At 43.7% G+C, this 24,624-nt stretch overlaps 1 protein-coding gene across 1 annotated transcript in view; it reads left to right on the top strand.

Annotated features, from left to right (window-relative positions):
• Nucleotides 1-24,624, top strand: part of LOC115127087 (exosome RNA helicase MTR4) — a 49,234-nt gene that overhangs the window by 12,082 nt on the left and 12,528 nt on the right. The window contains exons 12-20 of the mRNA XM_029656727.2: nucleotides 540-650; nucleotides 875-976; nucleotides 8,650-8,775; nucleotides 16,012-16,162; nucleotides 17,193-17,365; nucleotides 17,592-17,660; nucleotides 17,880-18,008; nucleotides 20,090-20,200; nucleotides 20,642-20,830. Coding sequence (XP_029512587.1) covers nucleotides 540-650; nucleotides 875-976; nucleotides 8,650-8,775; nucleotides 16,012-16,162; nucleotides 17,193-17,365; nucleotides 17,592-17,660; nucleotides 17,880-18,008; nucleotides 20,090-20,200; nucleotides 20,642-20,830 — 1,161 coding nt within the window. The remainder of the gene's footprint in view (nucleotides 1-539; nucleotides 651-874; nucleotides 977-8,649; nucleotides 8,776-16,011; nucleotides 16,163-17,192; nucleotides 17,366-17,591; nucleotides 17,661-17,879; nucleotides 18,009-20,089; nucleotides 20,201-20,641; nucleotides 20,831-24,624) is intronic.

The following is a 24,624-nucleotide window of genomic DNA, read 5'->3' as shown; positions in this document are numbered from 1 at the left end:
CTGAGTTTATTTTGGAGGTTCTATATAAGTAGCTTTTTAAGAGGGCACTGTAAAAGTTTCCACACTCTCTTTGTGGCTCCTTCTGGTGGCTTTGATTTTACACACACACACACAGTATTTTCGTTCCCTTGATGCCGTAAGTTCAGGCTGTATTGGATTTGTTCTTCTGTGCGGTTGTCTCTCATAGTGCAGTTTCGTTAGACTCAGTGGTGGTCGTTATTTTGTAGAGCAGTACAGATGTCAGGAGAAGGCTGCTATGCTATGTTAGCGGTCACGACCATGTGGGATCGCGGCTCTGCTAGGGTCAGAGGAGGACAGGCACATTCTTTCGATTGTCCTTAAGATGGATTGCTGCCTCATGTAGTGTGAGCAGCTTTTGTATACATTTGATCTTACTTGATTGTTGTAAGGCTTCACTTCTATTGTAGACTGTGCCAGCTTTGGCTTTGTTCTGCTATCTTTGGCATATCTTTGTGCTACCGTTGACAAGAAATGTGTTGTTAATCAAATGTCTGATTATTCTTGCTGTGTGTTTCCAGGTGGAGCACGTCCTGCCTCTATTGAAGAGAGGTATAGGGATTCATCATGGAGGACTGCTCCCCATCCTAAAGGAAACCATCGAGATCCTGTTCTCTGAGGGGCTTCTCAAGGTAGGCCTGTCTGGAGCTCACCTGGATTATACCAACCGTTTTCACTCACTATTCTGTGCTGGCTCGGATATTGTCGTTCCAGCAACTATTATGGATGCATAACAAGGCCAGTACAGCTCTGCTCATCTCAGCTCTGTAGTGTGAAAAGGCTATAACCCGAAGGCCTTGCTTTGTGTTTCAATAGGAGTAAGTATGCTGAATGTGATATTATCCTCTCTCCACAGGCCTTGTTCGCCACAGAGACCTTTGCCATGGGCATCAACATGCCCGCCCGCACTGTCCTGTTCACCAACGCACGCAAGTTTGATGGCAAAGACTTCCGCTGGGTAATACTCCTTTTAAAAAAGCCTTCTGTTAATTACTTAGCAACTACTTTATCATTAGGGATGTAAAGATTCACAGATATACATCGGTCCGGGTTACGAGTGCATCTGTCCTCGGGACCACAAACCATCGATTAGGAAATCGATTCAAACGTTAGAATCGCTGGTTCACTAAAATGTTTTGCACATATTACTATACCTTCCGTGTGGAACTAAGCATGTAATTGAAATTGTGTCGACACTCATTGATCTACAAATCATTTGCATGCCGGACATCCCCAGGCCTAGTCAAACTGTGCGCTGTGAGCAGCTTCTTGCGCTGACCAATGAGGTTGGCCTATTCTGTAAAATGACTTGCGCAATATTAGGCTTTATTAGTTGAGTGACAACCAAAGTATTTTGCTAAGTAATGTTTTGGAATCAAATACGCTGTTGAAAATTGTTTTACCTGAATGAAAGTAACCGTAGCTACCGCCGGGGAGACAACTCTCATCTGGCTATAGCCTACATACTAATTGGGGCAACTCATACCCTCCATCAACAGCAGATTTTTAATGTGGAATGGAAAATGTTAGCGCGTTGAATCATATCGAACCGAATCTCATCAATTCGTTCTTCTAATCAAACCGAATTACACTGGATCGTTTCAAACTAAAACGCAGTGTTACTGTATCGTATCGGAGCCCGTGTATGTAGATATGTATCAAATGGTTTTGAAAGGGAACGATGCACGTCCCTGTTAATAATCTTAGTTCATGGAGGAGCATAACCCACTGTACGGTCATAGCATTCCCCTTCCAGTGAATGAAGTGTCCAGTTGATCTCCCAACGTCCTCAGTCCCTCCTGTTTGACTGGCTAAACCCAGGACTGGGATTGTGTCACATTAGTAAAGACCGGGTCATATCATTATGTTAGTGACTGACTGACTCATGGGGGCATTTTATTTTTCATCTAGGGCTGTTACGGTGACCTTGTGACCGCCGGTGTAGCGGTAACGAGTCATGATGGCAGTCAAATTCCAAGTGACTGTTTAGTCACGGTAATCAGGGGCGGCAGGAAGCCTAGTGGTTAGAGCGTTGGGCCAGTAACCGCAAGGTTGCTAGTAGAGGTTGACCGATTATGATTTTTCAACGGCGATACCGATTTATTGGAGGACCAAAAAAAGCCAATGCCAATTAATCGGCCAATTTAATTAAATAATAAAAAATACATTAATTTGTAATGAAAATTACAGCAATACTGAATGAACACTTATTTTAACTTAAAATTATACATCAATAAAATCAATTTAGCCTGAAATAAATAATGAAACATGTTCAATTTGCTTTAAATAATGCAAAAACAAAGTGTTGGAGAAGAAAGTAAAAGTGCAATATGTGCTATGTAAAAAAGCTAACGTTTAAGTTCCTTGCTCAGAAAATGAGAACATATGAAAGCTGGTGGTTCCTTTTAACATGAGTCTTCAATATTCCCCGGTAAGAAGTTTTAGGTTGTGGTTATTATAGGAATTATAGGACTATTTCCCTCTATACCATTTGTATTTCATTAACCATTGGATGTTCTTATAGGCACTTTAGTATTGCCAGTGTAACAGTATAGCTTCCGTCCCCCCCCTCGCTCCTCCCTGGGCGCGAACCAGCAACACAACGACAACAGCCACCACATCGAAGCAGCGTTACCCATGCAGAGCAAGGGACGCAACCACCCCAAGGCTCAGAGTGAGTGGAGTTTGAAACGCTATTAGTGCGCGCTAACTAGCCAGCTATTTCACTTCGGTCACACCAGCCTCATCTCTGGAGTTGATAGGTTTGAAGTCATAAACAGCGCAATGCTTGACTCACAACGAAGAGCTGCTGGCAAAACACACAAAAGTGCTGTTTGAATGAATGTTTACGCGCCTGCTTCTGCCTACCACCGCTCGGTCAGATACTTAGATACTTGTATGCTCAGTCAGATAATATGCAACGCAGGACAAGCTAGATAATATCTAGTAATATCATCAACCATGTGTAGTTAACTAGTGATTATGATTGATTGTATTTTATAAGATAAGTTTAATGCTAGCTAGCAACTTACCTTGGCTTACTGCATTTGCGTAACAGGCAGGCTCCTTGTGGAGTGCAACGAGAGAGGCAGGCCGTTGTTGCGTTGGACTAGTTAACTGTAAGGTTGCAAGATTGGATCCCCCGAGCTGACAAGGTGAAAATCTGTCTTTCTGCCCCTGAACGAGGCAGTTAACCCACCGTTCCTAGGCCTTCATTGAAAATAAGAATGTGTAACTGACTTGCCTAGTTAAATAAAGATTAAATAAAGGTGTAAAAAAAACGGCAAATTGGCACCCAAAAATACCGATTTCCGATTGTTATGAACTTGAAATCGGCCCTAATTAATCGGCCATTCCGATTAATCGGTCGACCTCTACTTCAGGCCAAAGAGTTCAATCTTGGTTTCATCAAACCAGAGAATCTTGTTTCTCATGGTCTGAGAGTCTTTAGATGCCTTTTGGCAAACTCCAAGCGGGCTGTCATGTAATTTTTACTGAGGAGTGGCTTCTGTCTGGTCATTCTACCATAAAGGCCTGATTGGTGCTGCAGAGATGGTTGTCCTTCTGGAAGGTTCTCCTATCTCCACAGAGATTGGTTGTTTGGCCAGCTCTAGGAAGAGTCTTGGTGGTTCCAAACTTCTTCCATTTAAGAATGATGGAGGCCACTGTGTTCTTGGGGACCTTCAACGCTACGGAAATGTTTTGGTACCCTTCCTCAGATCTGTGCCTCAACACAATCCTGTCTTGGAGCTGTACAGACAATTTTTATTGACCTCATGGCTTGGTATTTTCTCTGACATGCACTGTCAACTGTGGGACCTTGTATAGACAGGTGTGTGCCTTTCCAAATCATGTCCAATCAATTGACTTCAAGTTGCAAAAACATCTCAAGGATGATCAATGGGAACAACATGCACCTGAGTTCAATTTCAAATCTCATTGCAAATTACTTATGTAAATAAAATATTTCATTTTTAATACATTTGCAAACATTTCTACAAACCTGTTTTCGCTTTGTCATTATGGGGTGAATGTGTGCAGATTGCTGACGATTTGAATTAATACATTATAGAACAAGGCTAACGTAACAAAATGTGGTAAAAGTCAAGTGGTCTGAGACGCTGTATATTATTTAGTGTATATATAAAGACCAGATTAAATCAAGAATAGTCTGATGGGTGACAATATTAGCGTATCACTTGTGAATGATATATTTGCCACCAGGAAATTCAAGTCATTATCAAATGCTTGTCAAATTGAGAATGCGAGACTGATGAAGTGTGTACAGCCTGCGGAAAAAAAACTAAGCAGCGCATGCAACTTTTTTCATATCGTTAGTCGCATCTTGTACCCTTTGAATGTATTTGAATCAAGACATATGGCCCAACGTTTGTATCACAACTGAAGTGGCCAAATTACTACTTAAAATTAAGAACATTCTTCTGCTTTTCAACGGGTGTCGAGCCTAACTGGCATACATATGCAGCGCGCGAGTGTAGGACGAATGTTCACCATAAAAATGTACCTTTTTTTATAATAAAAGCGTTACATGCATAATCGTATTTGCAGTCACTTTTGAGAAGGGTATTTTCCTGCTAATGGAACACTTTTAATCTAGAGGCGAAAGAAACGCACACCTATTTAGGCGAGGTGCTGGCTAGCGGCTCCTTTTATTTTTCAAATTGAACACTTTTAGCCGATTGCCGTGTGCGCGTTACTGCACTTATAATTTGAACAAATAGTCTAACGGTTAATCAACATGTTAAGCTAAATGTTATGATCTGTTTCGTAAGCCTCATTACTAAAAAAAAAACAGGGATGCTGGTGTTTGTATTAATTTGGGATCTATCGCATGTGCAAGTGTCGCACAGGATAGAATACTATGGGGGATCGTAGATTGACCTAGGCTAGTGCTTTTGCTGTTCGTTAGGCCAACTCATCTTGTTGGCTGACAAATTAAATGTGGACAGTTCTTCCAATAGCTTCAGACGCGCGCAGTTGTGTCCCAGATGTGACGGTCTTCACTTGTAGCCTGTGAGAGAGACTCGATCACGTGACTGAGAGCCATGTAAGAGTTGTGCTTTGGTGTGCCCAGCCAGGAGTAACTCCAATTAAGCCTATAGGAAAACCTGTTTCTTTTTTACAACACAGAATGTGCACACTCCCTCAAATACTCCCTCAAATATCCTGTTTTATTCAGCTATATTCAGTTGTGTTCTTCATACTATAATATAATGCCACGGAATTCGAAGCACATCTTGTCTGCTAAATTAGTGTAGCCCATAGCCAGATCAGGACCTAACATCAGGACAACGCAGAGTATGCTTTTCTGTTCTTCTGAAGTAGACTACATTTTCTTCATATCATGTTTCTTTAGACCTGTCTAAAATAAAATAATGGATTTATTGTGATGTATTTAATTTATTAGACTTTTTAAAATGTAGATGTTTCAAAGGTCTGCATCAGTGGCTTGTAGGCTATACGTGGAAGCCAGGAGATGCTAAATGTGTTTGAGACAGTTATTTGCTTGACAATCTGCCACAGCCCTAGTTTCATCACTCCCTGGAATGATTAATAGCCATCATTGGGTTTGGATAAACACAGTACACGTGTCTCAATCTGGGTAATCCCTGCTATATTGCAACCAGACTGACAGATGAACCCAGGGTTAACTTGATGTAGTGCAGAGCTCTCTCTGTTTGACTTTTCATCTTGAGGCTTCCTCATTTCCGCTGCATGTTTGTGCGACGTCTTTATAAAGCCATGGCGGGAGCCAGGGAAGCTCTGACAAAGATAAACAGCCACGTATTGTTTATGTGAGGAGCTGGGGGTCACAGGACCGGTCGTGAATCAAGCTGTTGGGAATAAAATGGCTGGATTATTACCCCGCTCGGGGATAGGGAGAGAGAGAGAGGAGAGAGCGATTGCTCGCTGGATAGAGAGCGGGAGAGAGAAAAAGGAAACTGTTGTCCAAGAGGCTTACGAGGAACATCTGGGGTGGGAGAACTGATGCCAGAACACCACGCATGCAGTCAAGGCCTTCCTTCCTCCTCTCCCTCCATCCCTCCCATCACAAAGCAAAAGGGAGAGATCCAGGGCTCCTTCACGGGGTGACTGCCCCCTCTTAGCTCTCCTCTGGCTCTGTCATGGTGTGTGCGAGTATCTCCGAGATGTAAGGAGAGAGTATAGCCCCGTGCCAGTGTTAAACTCGGGACCAAATGTTGTAGAGCACCAACAATGCCCAAGAGATTAGAATTGAATCTGCTTGACAAAGGCATAAAAGGAACTGTTTCGATTAGCTCGTTCGTGGCAGAGTCAGTAATGTTTATGTCCGAGACCAAATGGAATCTGGTGATTTAATCAGGGCCATGTGTGGCAGGCAGCTTTTTGTAAAGCAGAGGGTTTATAAACCAAGTGGCAAATCAAGCCGTTGCAGCTCTTCTCCATGATAATGTTCTGAATAGGTGTTAGTGCTCGTTGCAACTAGTGCTGGCACAATTACCGTATAACCTACGGTTATGGATGACGACCGTCGGACTAGTAACCGGAAGGTTGCACGATCGAATCCCCGAGCTGACGAGGTACAAATCTATCATTCTGCCCCTGAAAAAGGCAGTTAACCCACTGTTACTAGGCCGTCATTGAAAATAAAAATGTATTCTTAACTGACGTGCCAAGTTAAATAAAGGTAAATAATAAATAAAATTAAAATAAAATAACCATCATAACCGGTAAAAGAAATTATTATTACACACACACACACACACACACACACAAAATGCATTTGGAAATTATTCAGACCCCTTTACTTTCTCCACATTTTGTTACATTACAGCCTTATTCTAAAATATATCGTTTTCACCTTAATGTACACACAATGCCCCGCAAATTTATATAACATTTTATAAAAAAAGATTACATTTGCAAAAGCGTTCAGACCCTTTACTCAGGACTTTATTCTCTGCAGATCCTCTCAAGCTCTGTCAGGTTGGATGGGGAGCGTTGCTGCGCACCTATTTTTCAGTCCCTCCAGAGATGTTTGATCGGGTTTAAGTCTGGGCTCTGGCTGGGCCACTCAAGGACACCACTCCTGAGTTGTCTTTGCTGTGTGCTTAGGGTCGTTGTCCTGTTGGAAGATGATCCTTCTTGGTCAAATAGCCCTTATGCAGCCTGGAGGTGTGTTGGGTCATTGTCCTGTTGAAAACGAATGATAGTCACGCTAAGCGCAAACCAGATTGGATGGCATATTGCTGCAGAGTGCTGTGGTAGCCATGCTGGTTACGTGTGTCTTGAATTTTAAATAAATCAGACTGTCACCAGCAAAGCACCATCACACCACCACCTCCATGCTTCACGGTGGTAACCACAGATGTGGATATCATCCCTTCACCTACTCTGCGTCCCACAAAGACACGGCGGTTGAAACCAAAAATCTCAAATTTGGACTCATCAGACAAAAGGCCAGTTTTCCACCAGTATAATGTCCATTGCTCATGTTTCATGGCCCAAGCAAGTCTCTTCTTCTTATTGGTGTCCTTTTAGTAGTCGTTTCTTTGTAACAATTCGACCATGAAGGTCTGATTCACACAGTCTCCTTTGGACAGTTGATTTGTGTTATTTGAACTCTGTGAAGCATTTATTCGGGCTGCAATTTCTGAGGTGCAGTTAACTCTAATGAACCTATTCTCTGCAGCAGAGGTAACTATGGGTCTTCCTTTCCTGTGGCAGTCCTCATGAGATCCAGTTTCATCATAGCGCTTGATGGTTTTTGCAACTGCACTTGAAGAAATTGTAAAAGTTCTTGAAATGTTCCGTATTGACTGACCGTCATGTCTTAAAGTAATTATGGCCTGTTGTTTCTCTTTGCTAATTTGAGCTCTGCTTGCCATAATACGGACTTGGTCTTTAACCCAATAGGGCCGTCTTCTGTATACCACCCCGACAACTGATTGGCTCAAACGCATTAAGAAGGAAAGCGATTCCACTAATTCACTTTTAACAAAGCACACCTGTTAATGTAAATGCATTCCAGGTGACTACCTCAGGAAGCTGGTTGAGAGAATGCCAAGCTGTCAAGGGAAAGGGTGGCTACTTTGAAGAATCTCCCATATAACATGTTTTTTGTGTAACACTTGTTTTTGGTTACTACATTATTCTATATGTGTTATTTCATAGTTTTGATGTCTTCAGTATTATTATACAACATAGGAAATGGTAAACATTTTGAAAAACCCTTGAATGAGAATGTGAACTTCTGACTGGTTGTGTGTGTGTACAAAACTTAACACCTTCTTAATAGTGACTTGCGGATCCTCCACAAACCTCCATTCACTGTTCTGGCTTTTTTTCAGAGGAATTTGACATCTAAAAGAGAATTGGCCTTTATTTGAGTAAATTAATCTGATTCCGTACACATTTCTAATGACGATTAGGCCAAATAGTTTACCTTCTGTCATTGGTACTAGCTCCACATTTCTGAACTACTTCTCCCACGCAAAAGATGTCCATGCATGTGTGAATATTGACGTGGCTGCTATTTGTGTGTCTGTGAGCGAGCAAGCATGTGTGTTTTGACAGCTGTGACTATTATTAGTGACAATATTTATGTGCTGTGCTCTGTCTCTGTGTTAGATCACGTCTGGTGAGTACATCCAGATGTCCGGTCGAGCTGGCAGGAGAGGGATGGATGAGAGGGGTATCGTCATCTTCATGGTGGATGAGAAGATGAGCCCTGCAATTGGGAAACAGCTGCTTAAGGTACCGACGAAACACAGACTGCACACTGGGGCTTTGAATAACAGCTGTGTGTGTGTCATTTCCATACAGAAGGATCATCCTCATAACTTTTCTCCGTGTGTGTGTGTGTACAGAATGTCAATACACACACATGAATGATTGGGATGCCTGCAGTGTTGGCATTGATCTGATATCTTTTATTTTAGGGGTTAGAGAACACATCTTAGTATGTACACTATATGAGTCCCAGAACACCTAGTAGTCCAGTTGTAAAACACTTTCAGCACCAGATCAGTTACTCTTGAATCTTGCACTGATCCTAACCCCTGCTGCGATGATCTCACAATAGTTCTCGGGCCAAGACATCTCCCCTAGTGTTTTTAAAACGACGCAGTTCTCTCCTCCACACACTGTCCGGGTGACGTACAGGCTCTATGAATGATTGCACAGAGGGGGGGGAAGAGAGGGCAGGGGTTTACAAGCACAACCGGAGCCAAGAACCCTAATATTCTCCTGAGCCGCAGTAATGGAGTGAGTCGGTCGTTTTGGGGTTCTCTACTGGGTCACAGAGCTACTTCCCGACCCTCGGGTCATTTACACACACACACACAGAGCAGAGAGAGACAAGGACAGATAGACATGCCTGTGTAGAAAAACACTTCCCCTAAACTGTAGCTCATTCCTAACCTTCAGGTCATTTGCAAGTACACACTCACTCAGCCTCAGCCAAACACTTCTCCTAACCTATAGGGAATCCTTAGTCTTGATATAATCAGGGATCTATCAGCTCTTGGTTTGTTTAACTGACTCTCGTGTTCAAACCTCAAGTCTTTAGGGAGTCTTAATACAATCAGGGACCCTTGGAGCCTTGGTTTGGTTAACTGACTTGCAAGCCTGAAACCCCAAAGCGCAAACCTTTCTTTCCATTTAGGTGCTCCTGTATTGTAGAGGTTCTCTCTGGGGAACGGTCTGTCCTCCATCTCTTCCTGGTCCCTTGTGTCGTTGGTCCTGGGTTGAAGCATCTTAAGGCTTGCACAACATCTTTCACAGACTACAAAGGCAGTTAATCTTGGTCTTAACCCGTGTTTTTCTGCTTTCCACTGTCGACTATACACAATCATTTTCATCCGGATACTTTTCCCACTTAAATTAACTAGTTAAAAAAAAAAAACAATTCGCAAGTCAGAAAATAACTCGGCTGAGCCCCCTCCTTCTAAAATAAGTGATGCTTATTGAAAACTAGCCTAGTTAATTCATAAGTTAGAAAATAAGTCTGCGATGTGCGATTTATAGATAGGACAGGTGCCTGTCAGTCACAAAGTGAGCGATGACAGGGAAACACTGATGGTGTGACAGTCTGCTGTCTGTTCCTCCTGGTGTGTGTGTGTGTGGACGCTGTGGTGGTTGAACTCAAATGTCTTTACATGGAGGGGAGGGCATGATGTTCCTTCGTCTGAGTCGATTTGCACGTCCCATATAATGTGGGAACGATGAGTCGAAATTCACTTATCCTATTTTCTGGCACTTTCATTTATTTTCTTTCGTGTATTTCATATGCAGCCACCAAGTGCTGGTGCGTAGGCTATTACTGTACTTGGACGAACAGCAAGCTTGAAAATTGGTAAAAGGTGTGGAACTGACTGAGGTCGATGTCACGTCTTTGCCATTTATAAATCATTCAACGTAGTTTACGTGTCCATGGTATCGCATCGGGACAAGTCAACTAAAGATCTCCTTTTGTATTTTCCATCTGAGGTCCATCAGGACTTGCCAGGCAGTGACGTTAAAGTGAGTGACTTGTCAGTAGCCTACCCAATCGCGTTGGTAAGCGAGCCATTCATTTGGTTCCCTAATTTGCATACCGGTAAGCTTTTTGGCGATTATCCGCAGATAAATTGTTAGGCTAGTAGTAGAGCAATAGCCTCACTCTGGTCCAAAATATGATAAAAGAAAATCGATTGAATTGTGTTAAACATTTACTTTTATATGGTATTTTCAAAGATATTGATGTATGTAATTCATTTAATCCGTGTCGGAGTAGTCAACTGCTGCTTTCTGTGTAGTGAAGCTCATGATTAACACCTGCTTCGTTCTTCAAACATACCAGTATTGCAGATAGCTGAGAAAATTTCTCTTGAAAGGAAGCTTGAATCCTGGGGAAGTCAGCAGACTTTTTTTTTAAACAACATTTTTACATTTACATTTAAGTCATTTAGCAGACGCTCTTATCCAGAGCGACTTACAAATTGGTGCTTTCACCTTATGACATCCAGTGGAACAGCCACTTTACAATAGTGCATCTAGGTCTTTTAAGGGGGGTGAGAAGGATTACTTTATCCTATCCTAGGTATTCCTGAAAGAGGTGGGGTTTCAGGTGTCTCCGGAAGGTGGTGATTGACTCCGCTGTCCTGGCGTCGTGAGGGAGTTTGTTCCACCATTGGGGGCCAGCGCAGCGAACAGTTTTGACTGGGCTGAGCGGGAACTGTACTTCCTCAGTGGTAGGGAGGCGAGCAGGGCAGAGGTGGATGAACGCAGTGCCCTTGTTTGGGTGTAGGGCCTGATCAGAGCCTGGAGGTACTGAGGTGCCGTTCCCTCACAGCTCCGTAGGCAAGCACCATGGTCTTGTAGCGGATGCGAGCTTCAACTGGAAGCCAGTGGAGAGAGCGGAGGAGCGGGGTGACGTGAGAGAACTTGGGAAGGTTGAACACCAGACGGGCTGCGGCGTTCTGGATGAGTTGTAGGGGTTTAATGGCACAGGCAGGGAGCCCAGCCAACAGCGAGTTGCAGTAATCCAGACGGGAGATGACAAGTGCCTGGATTAGGACCTGCGCCGCTTCCTGTGTGAGGCAGGGTCGTACTCTGCGGATGTTGTAGAGCATGAACCTACAGGAACGGGCCACCGCCTTGATGTTATTTGAGAACGACAGGGTGTTGTCCAGGATCACGCCAAGGTTCTTAGCGCTCTGGGACGAGGACACAATGGAGTTGTCAACCGTGATGGCGAGATCATGGAACGGGCAGTCCTTCCCCGGGAGGAAGAGCAGCTCCGTCTTGCCGAGGTTCAGCTTGAGGTGATGATCCGTCATCCACACTGATATGTCTGCCAGACATGCAGAGATGCGATTCGCCACCTGGTCGTCAGAAGGGGGAAAGGAGAAGATTAATTGTGTGTGTCGTCTGCATAGCAATGATAGGAGAGACCATGTGAGGTTATGACAGAGCCAAGTGACTTGGTGTATAGCGAGAATAGGAGAGGGCCTAGAACAGAGCCCTGGGGGACACCAGTGGTGAGAGCACGTGGTGAGGAGACGGATTCTCGCCACGCCACCTGGTAGGAGCGACCTGTCAGGTAGGACGCAATCCAATCGTGGGCCGCGCCGGAGATGCCCAACTCGGAGAGGGTGGAGAGGAGGATCTGATGGTTCACAGTATCGAAGGCAGCCGATAGGTCTAGAAGGATGAGAGCAGAGGAGAGAGAGTTAGCTTTAGCAGTGCGGAGCGCCTCCGTGATACAGAGAAGAGCAGTCTCAGTTGAATGACTAGTCTTGAAACCTGACTGATTTGGATCAAGAAGGTCATTCTGAGAGAGATAGCGGGAGAGCTGGCCAAGGACGGCACGTTCAAGAGTTTTGGAGAGAAAAGAAAGAAGGGATACTGGTCTGTAGTTGTTGACATCGGAGGGATCGAGTGTAGGTTTTTTCAGAAGGGGTGCAACTCTCGCTCTCTTGAAGACAGGAGGGACGTAGCCAGCGGTCAGGGATGAGTTGATGAGCGAGGTGAGGTAAGGGAGAAGGTCACCGGAGATGGTCTGGAGAAGAGAGGAGGGGATAGGGTCAAGCGGGCAGGTTGTTGGGCGGCCGGCCGTCACAAGACGCGAGATGTCATCTGGAGAGAGAGGGGAGAAAGAGGTCAGAGCACAGGGTAGGGCAGTGTGAGCAGAACCAGCGGTGTCGTTTGACTTAGCAAACGAGGATCGGATGTCGTCGACCTTCTTTTCAAAATGGTTGACGAAGTCATCTGCAGAGAGGGAGGAGGGGGAGGGGGAGGAGGATTCAAGAGGGAGGAGAAGGTGGCAAAGAGCTTCCTAGGGTTAGAGGCAGATGCTTGGAATTTAGAGTGGTAGAAAGTGGCTTTAGCAGCAGAGACAGAGGAGGAAAATGTAGAGAGGAGGGAGTGAAAGGATGCCAGGTCCGCAGGGAGGCGAGTTTTCCTCCATTTCCGCTCGGCTGCCCGGAGCCCTGTTCTGTGAGCTCGCAATGAGTCGTCGAGCCACGGAGCGGGAGGGGAGGACCGAGCCGGCCTGGAGGATAGGGGACATAGAGAGTCAAAGGATGCAGAAAGGGAGGAGAGGAGGGTTGAGGAGGCAGAATCAGGAGATAGGTTGGAGAAGGTTTGAGCAGAGGGAAGAGATGATAGGATGGAAGAGGAGAGAGTAGCGGGGAGAGAGAGCGAAGGTTGGGACGGCGCGATACCATCCGAGTAGGGGCAGTGTGGGAAGTGTTGGATGAGAGCGAGAGGGAAAAGGATACAAGGTAGTGGTCGGAGACTTGGAGGGGAGTTGCAATGAGGTTAGTGGAGGAACAGCATCTAGTAAAGATGAGGTCGAGCGTATTGCCTGCCTTGTGAGTAGGGGGGAAGGTGAGAGGGTGAGGTCAAAAGAGGAGAGGAGTGGAAAGAAGGAGGCAGAGAGGAATGAGTCAAAGGTAGACGTGGGGAGGTTAAAGTCGCCCAGAACTGTGAGAGGTGAGCCGTCCTCAGGAAAGGAGCTTATCAAGGCATCAAGCTCATTGATGAACTCTCCGAGGAACCTGGAGGGCGATAAATGATAAGGATGTTAAGCTTGAAAGGGCTGGTAACTGTGACAGCATGGAATTCAAAGGAGGCGATAGACAGATGGGTAAGGGGAGAAAGAGAGAATGACCACTTGGGAGAGATGAGGATCCCGGTGCCACCACCCCGCTGACCAGAAGCTCTCGGGTGTGCGAGAGCATGTGGGCGGACGAAGAGAGAGCAGTAGGAGTAGCGGTGTTGTCTGTGGTGATCCATGTTTCCGTCAGAGCCAAGAAGTCGAGGGACTGGAGGGAGGCATAGGCTGAGATGAACTCTGCCTTGTTGGCCGCAGATCGGCAGTTCCAGAGGCTACCGGAGACCTGGAACTCCACGTGGGTCGTGCGCGCTGGGACCACCAGATTAGGGTGGCCGCGGCCATGCGGTGTGGAGCGTTTGTATGGTCTGTGCAGAGAGGAGAGAACAGGGATAGACAGACACATAGTTGACAGGCTAGAGAAGAGGCTACGCTAATGCAGAGGAGATTGGAATGACAAGTGGACTACACGTCTCGAATGTTCAGAAAGTTAAGCTTACGTAGCAAGAATCTAATTGACTAAAATGATTAAAATGATACAGTACTGCTGGGGTAGGCTAGCTGCGTTGTTGACACTACCCTAATCAAGTCGTACCGTTGAGTGTGAAGTTTCTACAATGCTGCTTTTCGGGAGCTAGCTGGCTAGCTAGCAGTGTTGGTTACGTTACGTTGCGTTAGGAGAACGACAATAGCTGGCTAGCTAACCTAGAAAATCGCTCTAGACTACACAATTATCTTTGAAACAAAGACGGCTATGTAGCTAGCTATGTAGCTAGCTACGATCAAACAAATCACACCGTTGGGACTGTAATGAAATGAAATGAAAATGTGATACTACCTGTGGAGCGAAGCGGAATGCGACCGGAATGTGAAAGTTCTATTCAGTAGACGTTGGCTGGCTATTGGCTAGCTAGGAGTGTCTCCTACGTTAAGGACGACAAAATAGCTGGCTAGCTAACCTCGGTGAATTAAGATAATCACTCTAAGACTACACAATTATCTTGGATACGAAGACAGCAAAGACAACTATGTAGCTAGCTAATACTACACTAATCAAGTCGTTCAGTTGAGTGTGATAGTTACTACAGTGCTACGGTAGCCGGTGAACGTATGCTAGCTGGCTAGCTGCTAGGCAGATAGGAGGACGACGAAATACGATAATAACGCAATTATCACTCTAAGACTCCACACTCTAAACTACACAATTATCTTGGATACGAAAACAGCAAAGACAACTATGTAGCTAGCTAACACTACACTAATCAAGTCGTTCAGTTTTATAACTGACTTACTGCCATTCCCAAAGTTGCACACTATTTGAAATTCTTTCACTAATTTAACTGACTTTGTTCTAGCTCTTAACCCAGAACTTAATTGAACATCTGCTCTGTTTATTTTAGAGACCCATTTTCCCATTAGAGAAAGTGCCCATCGCACAATTGTATTTTTTTATTTTAATTTTTAAAGTTAGGTAAGGCTATTCTGTTTTAATGTTCTCTTACTTAGAAAATAGTCCTTATCATACAGGCCTAGACGAATCCCAAAAAGCTAACAATACAGTGAATTCATACATTGTCACTATTTGAAATTGTAAACAATACCACAAAAAATGTGTCCAGTCTGAGGGCAACTCAAAGTATTCAGTCATTTTGCTGTGTATTTCTGATGGTATCAAGGCATTAGAAGGTACCAGAGGCCACCAAAAATATTTTTTGCAAACAATTCTTAAACCCGCTGGGGGGGGGCTTACTGCCCGGGGGGTCCTGGCAAGCTACTTTATCTATTTGGCTGGCTACTTCATGTGTTTGTGGAATACACTGGCTAACACATGACAGATTAATGGCAGGAATGTATTTTAATGAGACATCTGGCTGCTCTGGAGTAGATATCATTTATCTTCTTACTGTACTGTTGTAATCGCTTTATGGAAACCACAACTGAAGGATCAGTTTTGATTGCGAAAGAAAGATTCTGAGAAACTCCAACTGCCCTTGGCTTCATAGACAAGTGGCCTCAAACATTTCCTTGGAGAATGGATAACTTTTCTGTTGTAATGTGATTTCACAATTTGGTACATTTAGTCACTCACCATCAGCTTGTGTTGATTTGAATGGGGGATCCAAACTCCTTGTTTCAGTCCCTAACTAGAGGTCTTGTCAGAGTAGGACGTGGTGACAATGTTTGACTGATTCAAGGACTATTTGTTTAAACTGTCCCCTGAGTTACTCGGCTTTCCATATGACGCGAGTGTGTCTCTTTGAATAATCAGCTGAATGACCATCGTCCTCTCTCCTGCTCCGCCTCAGCTACAACATCGTGCTCACCCTGGTGAATACGTTCAATCTGTCTAAACCTAACCTCTCCCTCCCATCTTCTCCTTTCTCCCACCCCAGGGCTCGGCAGACCCTCTGAACAGTGCCTTCCACCTCACCTACAACATGGTTCTCAACTTGCTGCGGGTGGAGGAGATCAACCCGGAGTACATGCTGGAGAAGTCTTTCTACCAGTTTCAGCACTACAGGGCTGTGCCCGGGGTCGTAGAGAGTGAGTACAGAATATAGGCCTACCTACTCCAGTCCTGGATTTGGTTCTCAACCTCTCCATTGGTTGGGAATCCCCCCTGCTAGTCGTGCTTTATTCAAGAGAATAGATCAGATTGATTCGGTAGACTGTTCTGCTGATTATGGTTTGGCCAAATATAGTACATGCAAAGCTTTATAAAGACATGTTTTGATGTTGCCTACTTGCTGGTGTATTCTTGATCCTCTTAACTTTAGGAGAGTCATGTTGACTCGAGCCAAATGTGCTTTAAAAAAAAAAAGTATTACTCTTACCATTTTAAGTCGCATCTCCCGCCTGTTCTTGACTTTTCCTTAACGTGTCTGTTTTAAAACACCGACATTGTTTGAATCTTAATATCACAAAAAGAATGTGTTACAAGCAGTTTAAGAGAACATGTCATTTCTCCCCCTGCCCGTCATTCACAGCGAGTCATTCTCTGGCAGTCAGCTTGAAACTACACCTAAACTATATCCAAACTAATTTCACACATATTTATTACAATAGTTGGCCTAAAAACGAGATTAAATTGACAGTCTGATGGGTGAGAATAGTATCAATTGTCAATTTGTATGTATTAGAATCTGATTTAGCAGTGCACCTTGGAATTGACAGAGGCAGGTAAACGGAGTGCCAAAAAGTGACTCCTAGTCACACGCAGGTAAGACGTGTTGATGTCTGTATAGTATCAAAAATAACAGCTTCTCATTCCAAATCCCCTATCCTTGACAAACAACAAACAAATGACCCTGTGAGCTCTATTTTTAAATAAAACTTAGGGCAGAATCACCGCGATCCATCGAACTTGCGACACACAGTAATTTTAGCGATAGCATACATTTATTAGAATGTCTGTGTGTATCATTCATCGGTTTGAGGTGCAATTTTTTAGCTGCTCGTTCCATACCGTGTGACCGGAATTACCAGAACGGGAATCCCCACTCTATTGGTGTGCGTTCCCATTCTAGTAATTCTATTTCTGTGTGTACGACTGCCTTTCCTCTGATGTCCACAGAGATGGCGAAGCTGGAAGAGATGTACAACGCCATAGAGATCCCCAACGAGGAGAGTGTGGTGACCTACTATAAGATCCGCCAACAACTGGCCAAACTGAGCAAGGAGATAGAAGACTTCATCCACAAACCAAAATACTGTCTTCCCTTCCTCCAGCCTGGCAGACTAGTCAAGGTTAGAGACCCAAATACCACTCATACCACCAACTCAAATACTTACTATGTAGCACAGCCCAAAGACAAAATGTACACCACCGTTCTTTGGTCTTCATGTGCTGTTCAAAAGGGCTTACGCAGATAAAAAAATGTTATTTTTTTCAATGTAGTTTTTCTGAGATAAGGAACAATATGAGCGTTTGTTGTACATACAGACGTGCCTATAATGTTGAACTATTTTCCAGGTCAAAAACGAAGATGCTGACTTTGGGTGGGGTGTGGTTGTTAATTTCTCGAAGAAGTCAAATGTCAAGGTAATTTTGATATGTTGAATGTTATCAGAAAGGATCTGTGAAAACACAACCTTTTTTTTTGGTATTAAAACTAAATACAATGTAGATACACCTTGTGTTATAGCGTGTGTTTTTATAGCATGTGTTTTGGGGCTCTGTTATGCATTTGTTGTCCTTCAGGTTACCCCATAATGCTTAGTGTTGCACCCATGTTGAGGGTATGTGATTGTTTCCCTCCAGGCCATAACGGGTGACGCAGACCCTCTATACGTGGTAGAGGTGCTGGTCCACTGCAGTAAGGAGAGTGTGAAGAACACCACCACAGAGGCTGCCAAACCCGCTGCCGCTGGGGAGAAGGGGGAAATGCAGGTGGGTACATATGATTGGGGACGACGTGGCTCCGTCAGAAATGGGGGTGGTTCCTTTATTTTTTTTAGGGAACTCGGGCTTTCAACTTACTCTTAAGTTGTGATAGTAGAATGCACAAGGTGCAATTTTGAAATTGGGTATTGTATTAATTAGGAATTTCAGAGGTATTTATAACTTGTCAAAAGTTTTTAGCTAGTTTTTTTTTTTTGTTGCACATATGTATTGTAATGTTTTGAGTCACTCCGACAGCACATTCGACATGGCAAAATGTGTAGAATTGCAGGAAAAATCCACCCCATGGTGAAATGTATAGAATCGCAGGGGGAGAAAGGTGTGGGATGTTCCCCAATGATTGAAGGGGAGGAACCAGTGCCCTAGTGCACTACTTTTGACCCTATATGGCCTCACACAGAGTCAAAAGACCTGATGGGTTGCTAATTCAGACATAGCCAATGCAATGATACAATAATACCAGTGGATACTATGTACTCCTGGTTTGGTGGTCTGCCGCAGGATGGAATCCAACATTTTGAAGTGGTTCTTTCTAGAATGTGGACCACACACACACACAAGTCATTTACGGGAGGGGTTACTACACTGTAACTGTCCTTGAGCCTGAAGGAAATCAAACATGGCCAAGTCGTTAATAGTGAAACTGCTGCTGTGCTGTGTCCCAGAGCTTCCCTTTAACTTAAAGCAACAACCACGTAATGGACATGGAGCACATATTTTATCTCTGTTTTCAGGATAAATGAGCTTGTATGCTATGTTCATTTGTTGTCTTATACAGTATGTTCATGTTCACATTGAAACACCATGAATGGTGGGGTCGGGATCGATGGTCCTCGTATAAAACATTTATTTATTTTCCTTTGGTTTTGTAACCCTCTATATAATATAAACACCATTTCAACTTTTAGACTTCTCTCAGTTTAGGTTCATATCCAGTCACACACACACACACACTCTGTCTTAGTTTATGTTCATATGGGCACAGACACTTTTTAAAAATCTGACTTCATCCCGCTCTCTTTCTCCCCCTCTCATATATCCCATATCCCCCTGGCTCTCTCTGTCTACCCTTCTCACTATATCGGCTGTCTTCTACCCAAATACCACCAGACCTGGGTTCAAATACTGTTTGAATCATTTCAAATACTGTTTCTGTGCATGATTGAGCTTGCCTGTTGCAATGGAACCAATAGAGAACTCTCAACTACAACACTCGCCCACCTGGCACTCCAGGCAGGCTAAATCGAATGCTCAAAGTATTTGAAAGACGTCAAATAGTATTTGAATCCAAGTTTGCCAAGTACCATGCTTTAAAACTGCTGTGTCTTTTGCTGCCTGTGCACGTTTCCACCATTTTGCACTAGTCCTTTTAGAGTCTGTCTTGTTATTTAGTGCAGTCCTCCTGTCCTAAACTCCTCTGTGAGCCCCGTCTAGATCTGGATGACTTTAGCTGCCTGCCTGTCTCTCGTCTCGTATTATTCTTCCATATCTCAGAGTAGCCCTTAAACTCTAGCTGAAATGCTGTCTGGCACTGCTTTCTGGGCTCACTCCTGTTAAACGCGTTACGATGAATCCCTCTGTCAAAGCAAAGCCTCTCTTTCTCTCCCCACTCTCTCCCTCATATCTTCCCCTTCACTGTCAAAGTACGGCAAAGTCCCACTCTCCCCAAGCTCTTCCAGCTCCTCTGTAGCCTGTGCCGTCGATCTGGCAGTGTGTGGACTGGAGGGATCTGCAGACCAATATCCAGTGGCTTTTCTGGCATTAAAAAGTACAGACTAGGGGAACAAATTTGATTTAAATGGAGAGGTTGACTAGTTGAATCAGGTGTTCTGCAGTTTGTGCCAATATACAGATCCTGTAGACATGGCAGCAGACAGGATTGCGTCTTAGTTCTTTATATGCATTTAAAACCCCATTAGTTAGTGTTCAGGATCTCCTGCCTCAGTCAATGATGATAGCTATGATGACAGCTACATTGGATGATGCTAAGTAAATAGATGCATATGTGTTTGTGTAGCAACTGTATGCATCAACTAATATACTTATGATTTTGTATTGCTTCTGATCAGGTGGTTCCTGTGATGCTCCACCTCCTGACCTCCATCAGTTCAGTTCGTCTCTACAGCCCCAAAGACCTGCGGCCTTATGACAACAGACAGAGCATGCTCAAATCCATACAGGTGAGAACCCTGTGGTATCAAACTACTTCTCGGTATCGTGATACTTGGCCTGGTATCACATCATTAGTCAAATGTTGGTATTGTGACAACCCAACTCTGAAAATAGGCACATTTCCTTGCAGTTTACACCAATATAAAAAAAAATCTGCGCAAAAGAAATTGTCACTTTTTTTGGGCCCTCGCCAGTTTGCATTCCTGGAGGGGACAACACCATGAGAAACATTTATCATAAACATTGTGGTTACTACATGAGTCCTAATGTTATTTCATAGTTTTGAAGTCTTCACTATTATTCTACAATGTAGAAAATAGTAAAAAATAAAGAGAAACGTGTAGATGTCCACATTTTTGACTGGTACTGTAGATAGAATAAATCTATTTGTCAACGGCGATCAAAGGCTTTCTCATGGATCATTCTCTGGTCTTGTCTCCACCACACAGGAGGTGCAGAAGAGGTTCCCGGACGGCGTTCCCCTTCTGGACCCCATCGATGACATGGGCATTAAGGACCCGGGCCTGAAGAAGGTCATCCAGAAGGTGGAGGCGTTTGAACACAGGATGTACTCCCACCCCATGCACTCTGACCCTAGCCTGGAGGCAGTCTACTCCCTCTGCGAGAGGAAAGCCCTGGTGAGGATGGGTGGGGTGGTGGTATTTGGGATGGTTGGTTGGTTCATGTCCTGTAGGGCCACACTGCCCACTGTATTGCTGGCACCATATAATGTTCTGTCAGTAAGTAATGATTGATAGTTTGTCAGTGGGGCTATGATGAGTATTATGTTTTGTGGATAGGTTGTGGTTCAAGAGACATTGACGAAAAATATTTGAATGATTTTGAACTTAAATCAAAGGTTCTGTACTAAATCCTCCAAGTGCCCACACCCCAAGGTCACTTAAGTAGATCTAGCCTAAATCAGAACAATTGTTTTCGGTCTCTTCCTGTCCGCCTGAGCTGGAAACGGCCATTTACTGACAGAAATAGACATAGGGTGTGGCGAAGTACAATATCTGATGGAAATGAGATCGCTCTCATTCATTCATCTAATTTTGGCAGAACATTCAGCACCAACCGACTGTGTCTCTTTTAATTGGCTAGCTCTAAAATGCCAAGAAGGGAGATATTTATGAAATGAGGAATAAAGTTAATATTTGTGATGCCAAGTACCTGTGAGAGGATGCGTGTTGAAGAAGCACTATGGAGAAATTGCTCCGCTATTTCCTGTTTGCAAAAATTAAGAATTTTCGTAATTTCAGTTTGTGACAAAACAACCAAGTCTAGTGTATAGAATCATCTAAACCGCTGTGAAATATAGTTTTCATAACCAGAAACATTGTATTTTCACATGTTTGAAGCTGATGTACAAAACCAAAAGTAAAAGACACAAAAACAAAACTTAAGAATGGGAATCATAGAAATGGCACACCATAGAACTTCTTAGACTTGTTTCAATGAGAGATTTATAACGCCTTTCTATGCGAATTTGGTTGGGAAGCCCAAAAAGTTACATGTTCCAGCTTTAAAGGAAACATTTATTCAAAACCACCCATTCCTTGTAATTTCCAGTGTTAAATAACACGTGACATTTTTTTGTTGTTGTGAACAAATGTTTCCTTTTGTCATAATGTTGGTAGCAACATGTGGAAATCTGTTGCAGCTCAAGGCGACTACAAAACCCATGTAATGCTGTCTATGGGCTTGCTGGGTAACATACAATAATCCAAGTACAGTTCAGCATGTGAAGTAGGTAGTTGGCTGTAAAATTGCCTAAACAAACTGCACTATCAATTTAAGGAGTCTACAATCTCACCATGTTCAATCTGCAGATTGATGTGCCTTGCAGAGTGAAGTCTGATGTTCACAGCGGCAATGCAAAGGCTCCATGCAATGCACCCTGAACCGAAGAGTTAGACAAATAGGAGAGGTGTGTTGGGCTCTCGTTCCAAAGACAACCTCTCCCGCGTTATGACACCGGCCAGTATTGAAATCTGACATGTTATGATAGACGTTTTCACCATCCAAAAGTCGTATTCCTATAAACTTCCAGTGTAGTGAGAGCGACTTTATCACAGTGCTACGTAATACCAGACTAATTTCTGCCTGCTTGAACGGCAATTACTCAGATACACATGAAATGACCCTGGAATCGATCGAACATCGCTCAGATGCACACAAGCAATATAGCATTCAAAATGGGTGAATCTTTCCTTTTAAGTCGCGAGCTGTACTGTGCTGGGTTGGTTATTTATATTTTTCCATTCCCTGCTCCAACAACTGGCCTAGGTCATGACCTCTGTTATCTCTGTGTGTGGGCATTATAACATGTCTGCACATGGGAAGGGATAAAGCCCTGTAAACCAGATTACACACACACACACACAGACACACCATGTTTGATTAGGCATGACGTGAGATTTACACCTGCTCGAAAAAGATCTCCAATCCTCTGCCTGGCCTCTGGGATTGGACCACCGCACACTACTGATCGGCCTGCTACAGAAGGAAAGACTCATACAGACGTGCACGTTCACTAGTAACACAAAGCTGGTTCCATTCTGGGTGGTTTTTCTGGGTTGACTTGGGCTTGAATAAAATTCCTAGGCGTAACCTTACACTAGGGACGTGCATGGTTATTCGAATATCCGAACGGACGATTAGTATTGGAAACTTGTGAGTTCATTTTTACACCCCCAAAAATGAAATGCTTGTTTTAACACAGGCTTTTTCAAAATTTGATAAAAATATCCATTTGACTTTGTTACATACTACAAGGATATACCATGACATTTCAATTGAATGAAACAACATACCTTTCAATGTAGGTTTTATGACGTGTGACCCAGAGAAAGACTAATAGCCGACCGGTGGCCTTCACGTGTGTAGCTTGTTCTTTATGTGTATGGGTCCTGTCTGGCTCGGTTGGTAGAGCATATGGCGCTTGCAACACCATGGCTGTGGGTTCAACTCCCATGGGGGACCAGTATATTGTGGGGGGGGGATATGAAAATGTATGCATTAACTACTGTAAGACTGTTTTCACACATAAGTTCTGATCTCAGTGCTCTTTAAAGTGAACTCTTGAGGTAAAAAAAAAAATGTTTAAAAAAAGACCAGTTCTCTTTGTAGACACACTGCCCTTGCCTTTGAATGAGGACTCAACTCTTTTGTCAGTTCACTTCACCTACTTTGTGGTCCGAGTCCTCTTTGCATTCACATTGCTATGTTTAGGAGGAACCAATATATTTTTCCAACATTCACTCAATGCACTCTGCCATTCCATCAGAATGTGTTATTGGACAGCTAGATATGCCCACTTACAGTTGGAAGCTGATAGATTGCATTTAGTTAAAATATTATACATAATTGTCATCAGAAGATAATATTAACATTTAATATGAACGGTAACTGAATAAATAACAGAATAATAACTGCAGATTAATTAATGCTGTACACCCAATGTAAGGTACTGCCCCTAGAATTGATTTTGTACCCTATGTTGTAATTCTCGCCAAATATGTTGTCTTCGCACACTATTCAAACCCAACAATATAATGAACAACTTATGATGCTCTCTTAGCCTATAGATCACATATTGCAAACAAATAATCTGAACCCAAAACTTTCTTTCTGTGCATCCTTGACAATCGCTAATCAATATCCAAAGCTTTTTTTCCCACGAACCTGCTCATCTTCTCATTTATGGCACCAATGGTGTTATGGCAGTGGAAACAGTGTTGCAGTAGTCCAGTGTGTGGTGCGGGAATAATGACAAGTGAACCTAGGGAGCTTTGTGTTCACATTGTCCTTAAAAAAGGGAACCGTACCACGGAATTCAAGCGAACTGAACTCGGACCACCTCTCGATTGGTCTCGGTTCACTTCGGGGCACTTTTGAGGGTTCTGAGTTCCTTTTGGAGTGTTCACACTTCACAAAAATTGTCTGTAAGGGACGTAGTGTGAACACCCTGAATCTCTTTGAATAAAAACATCTGCTAAATGACAAATTAAATGTTGGTTAAACAAAGCTGCAATGCTCCGGTCAAACACCATTCGTACCTTACGCCCACTTTTTTACTTTACTAAGTGATGTCACTCGGCGCCCACATCTCGTAACCTGTATACTCCACAACACATGTAAAAACAAAAGTGAGGTTGCCTAATATTGGTGTTGTCTAGTTGCCCCGTGTTTTCAGTCAGACTCTCCCTGCAGCATGATATAATGGTGATGGGTGAGCCTGTAATTGGATAATGGTTTTAAGAAGGGACTGTTGGGCACTGTGTGGAGGAGAGGAAAACAGCTGCCTGTAACAGACCGAGACAGTTAACCAACACTACCTCCGCCTCGGCTGTCAGTCTTGGCTATGGCTGAGCTCTGATTGGATTGAATGCCACAGTTTGCAGCTTCAGTCATGCACGACAAATCTTCA

Source organism: Oncorhynchus nerka, linkage group LG4 (assembly GCF_034236695.1).
Source record: "Oncorhynchus nerka isolate Pitt River linkage group LG4, Oner_Uvic_2.0, whole genome shotgun sequence".
NCBI lineage: Eukaryota > Metazoa > Chordata > Actinopteri > Salmoniformes > Salmonidae > Oncorhynchus > Oncorhynchus nerka.
This window is presented reverse-complemented; position numbering and strand designations above follow the sequence as displayed.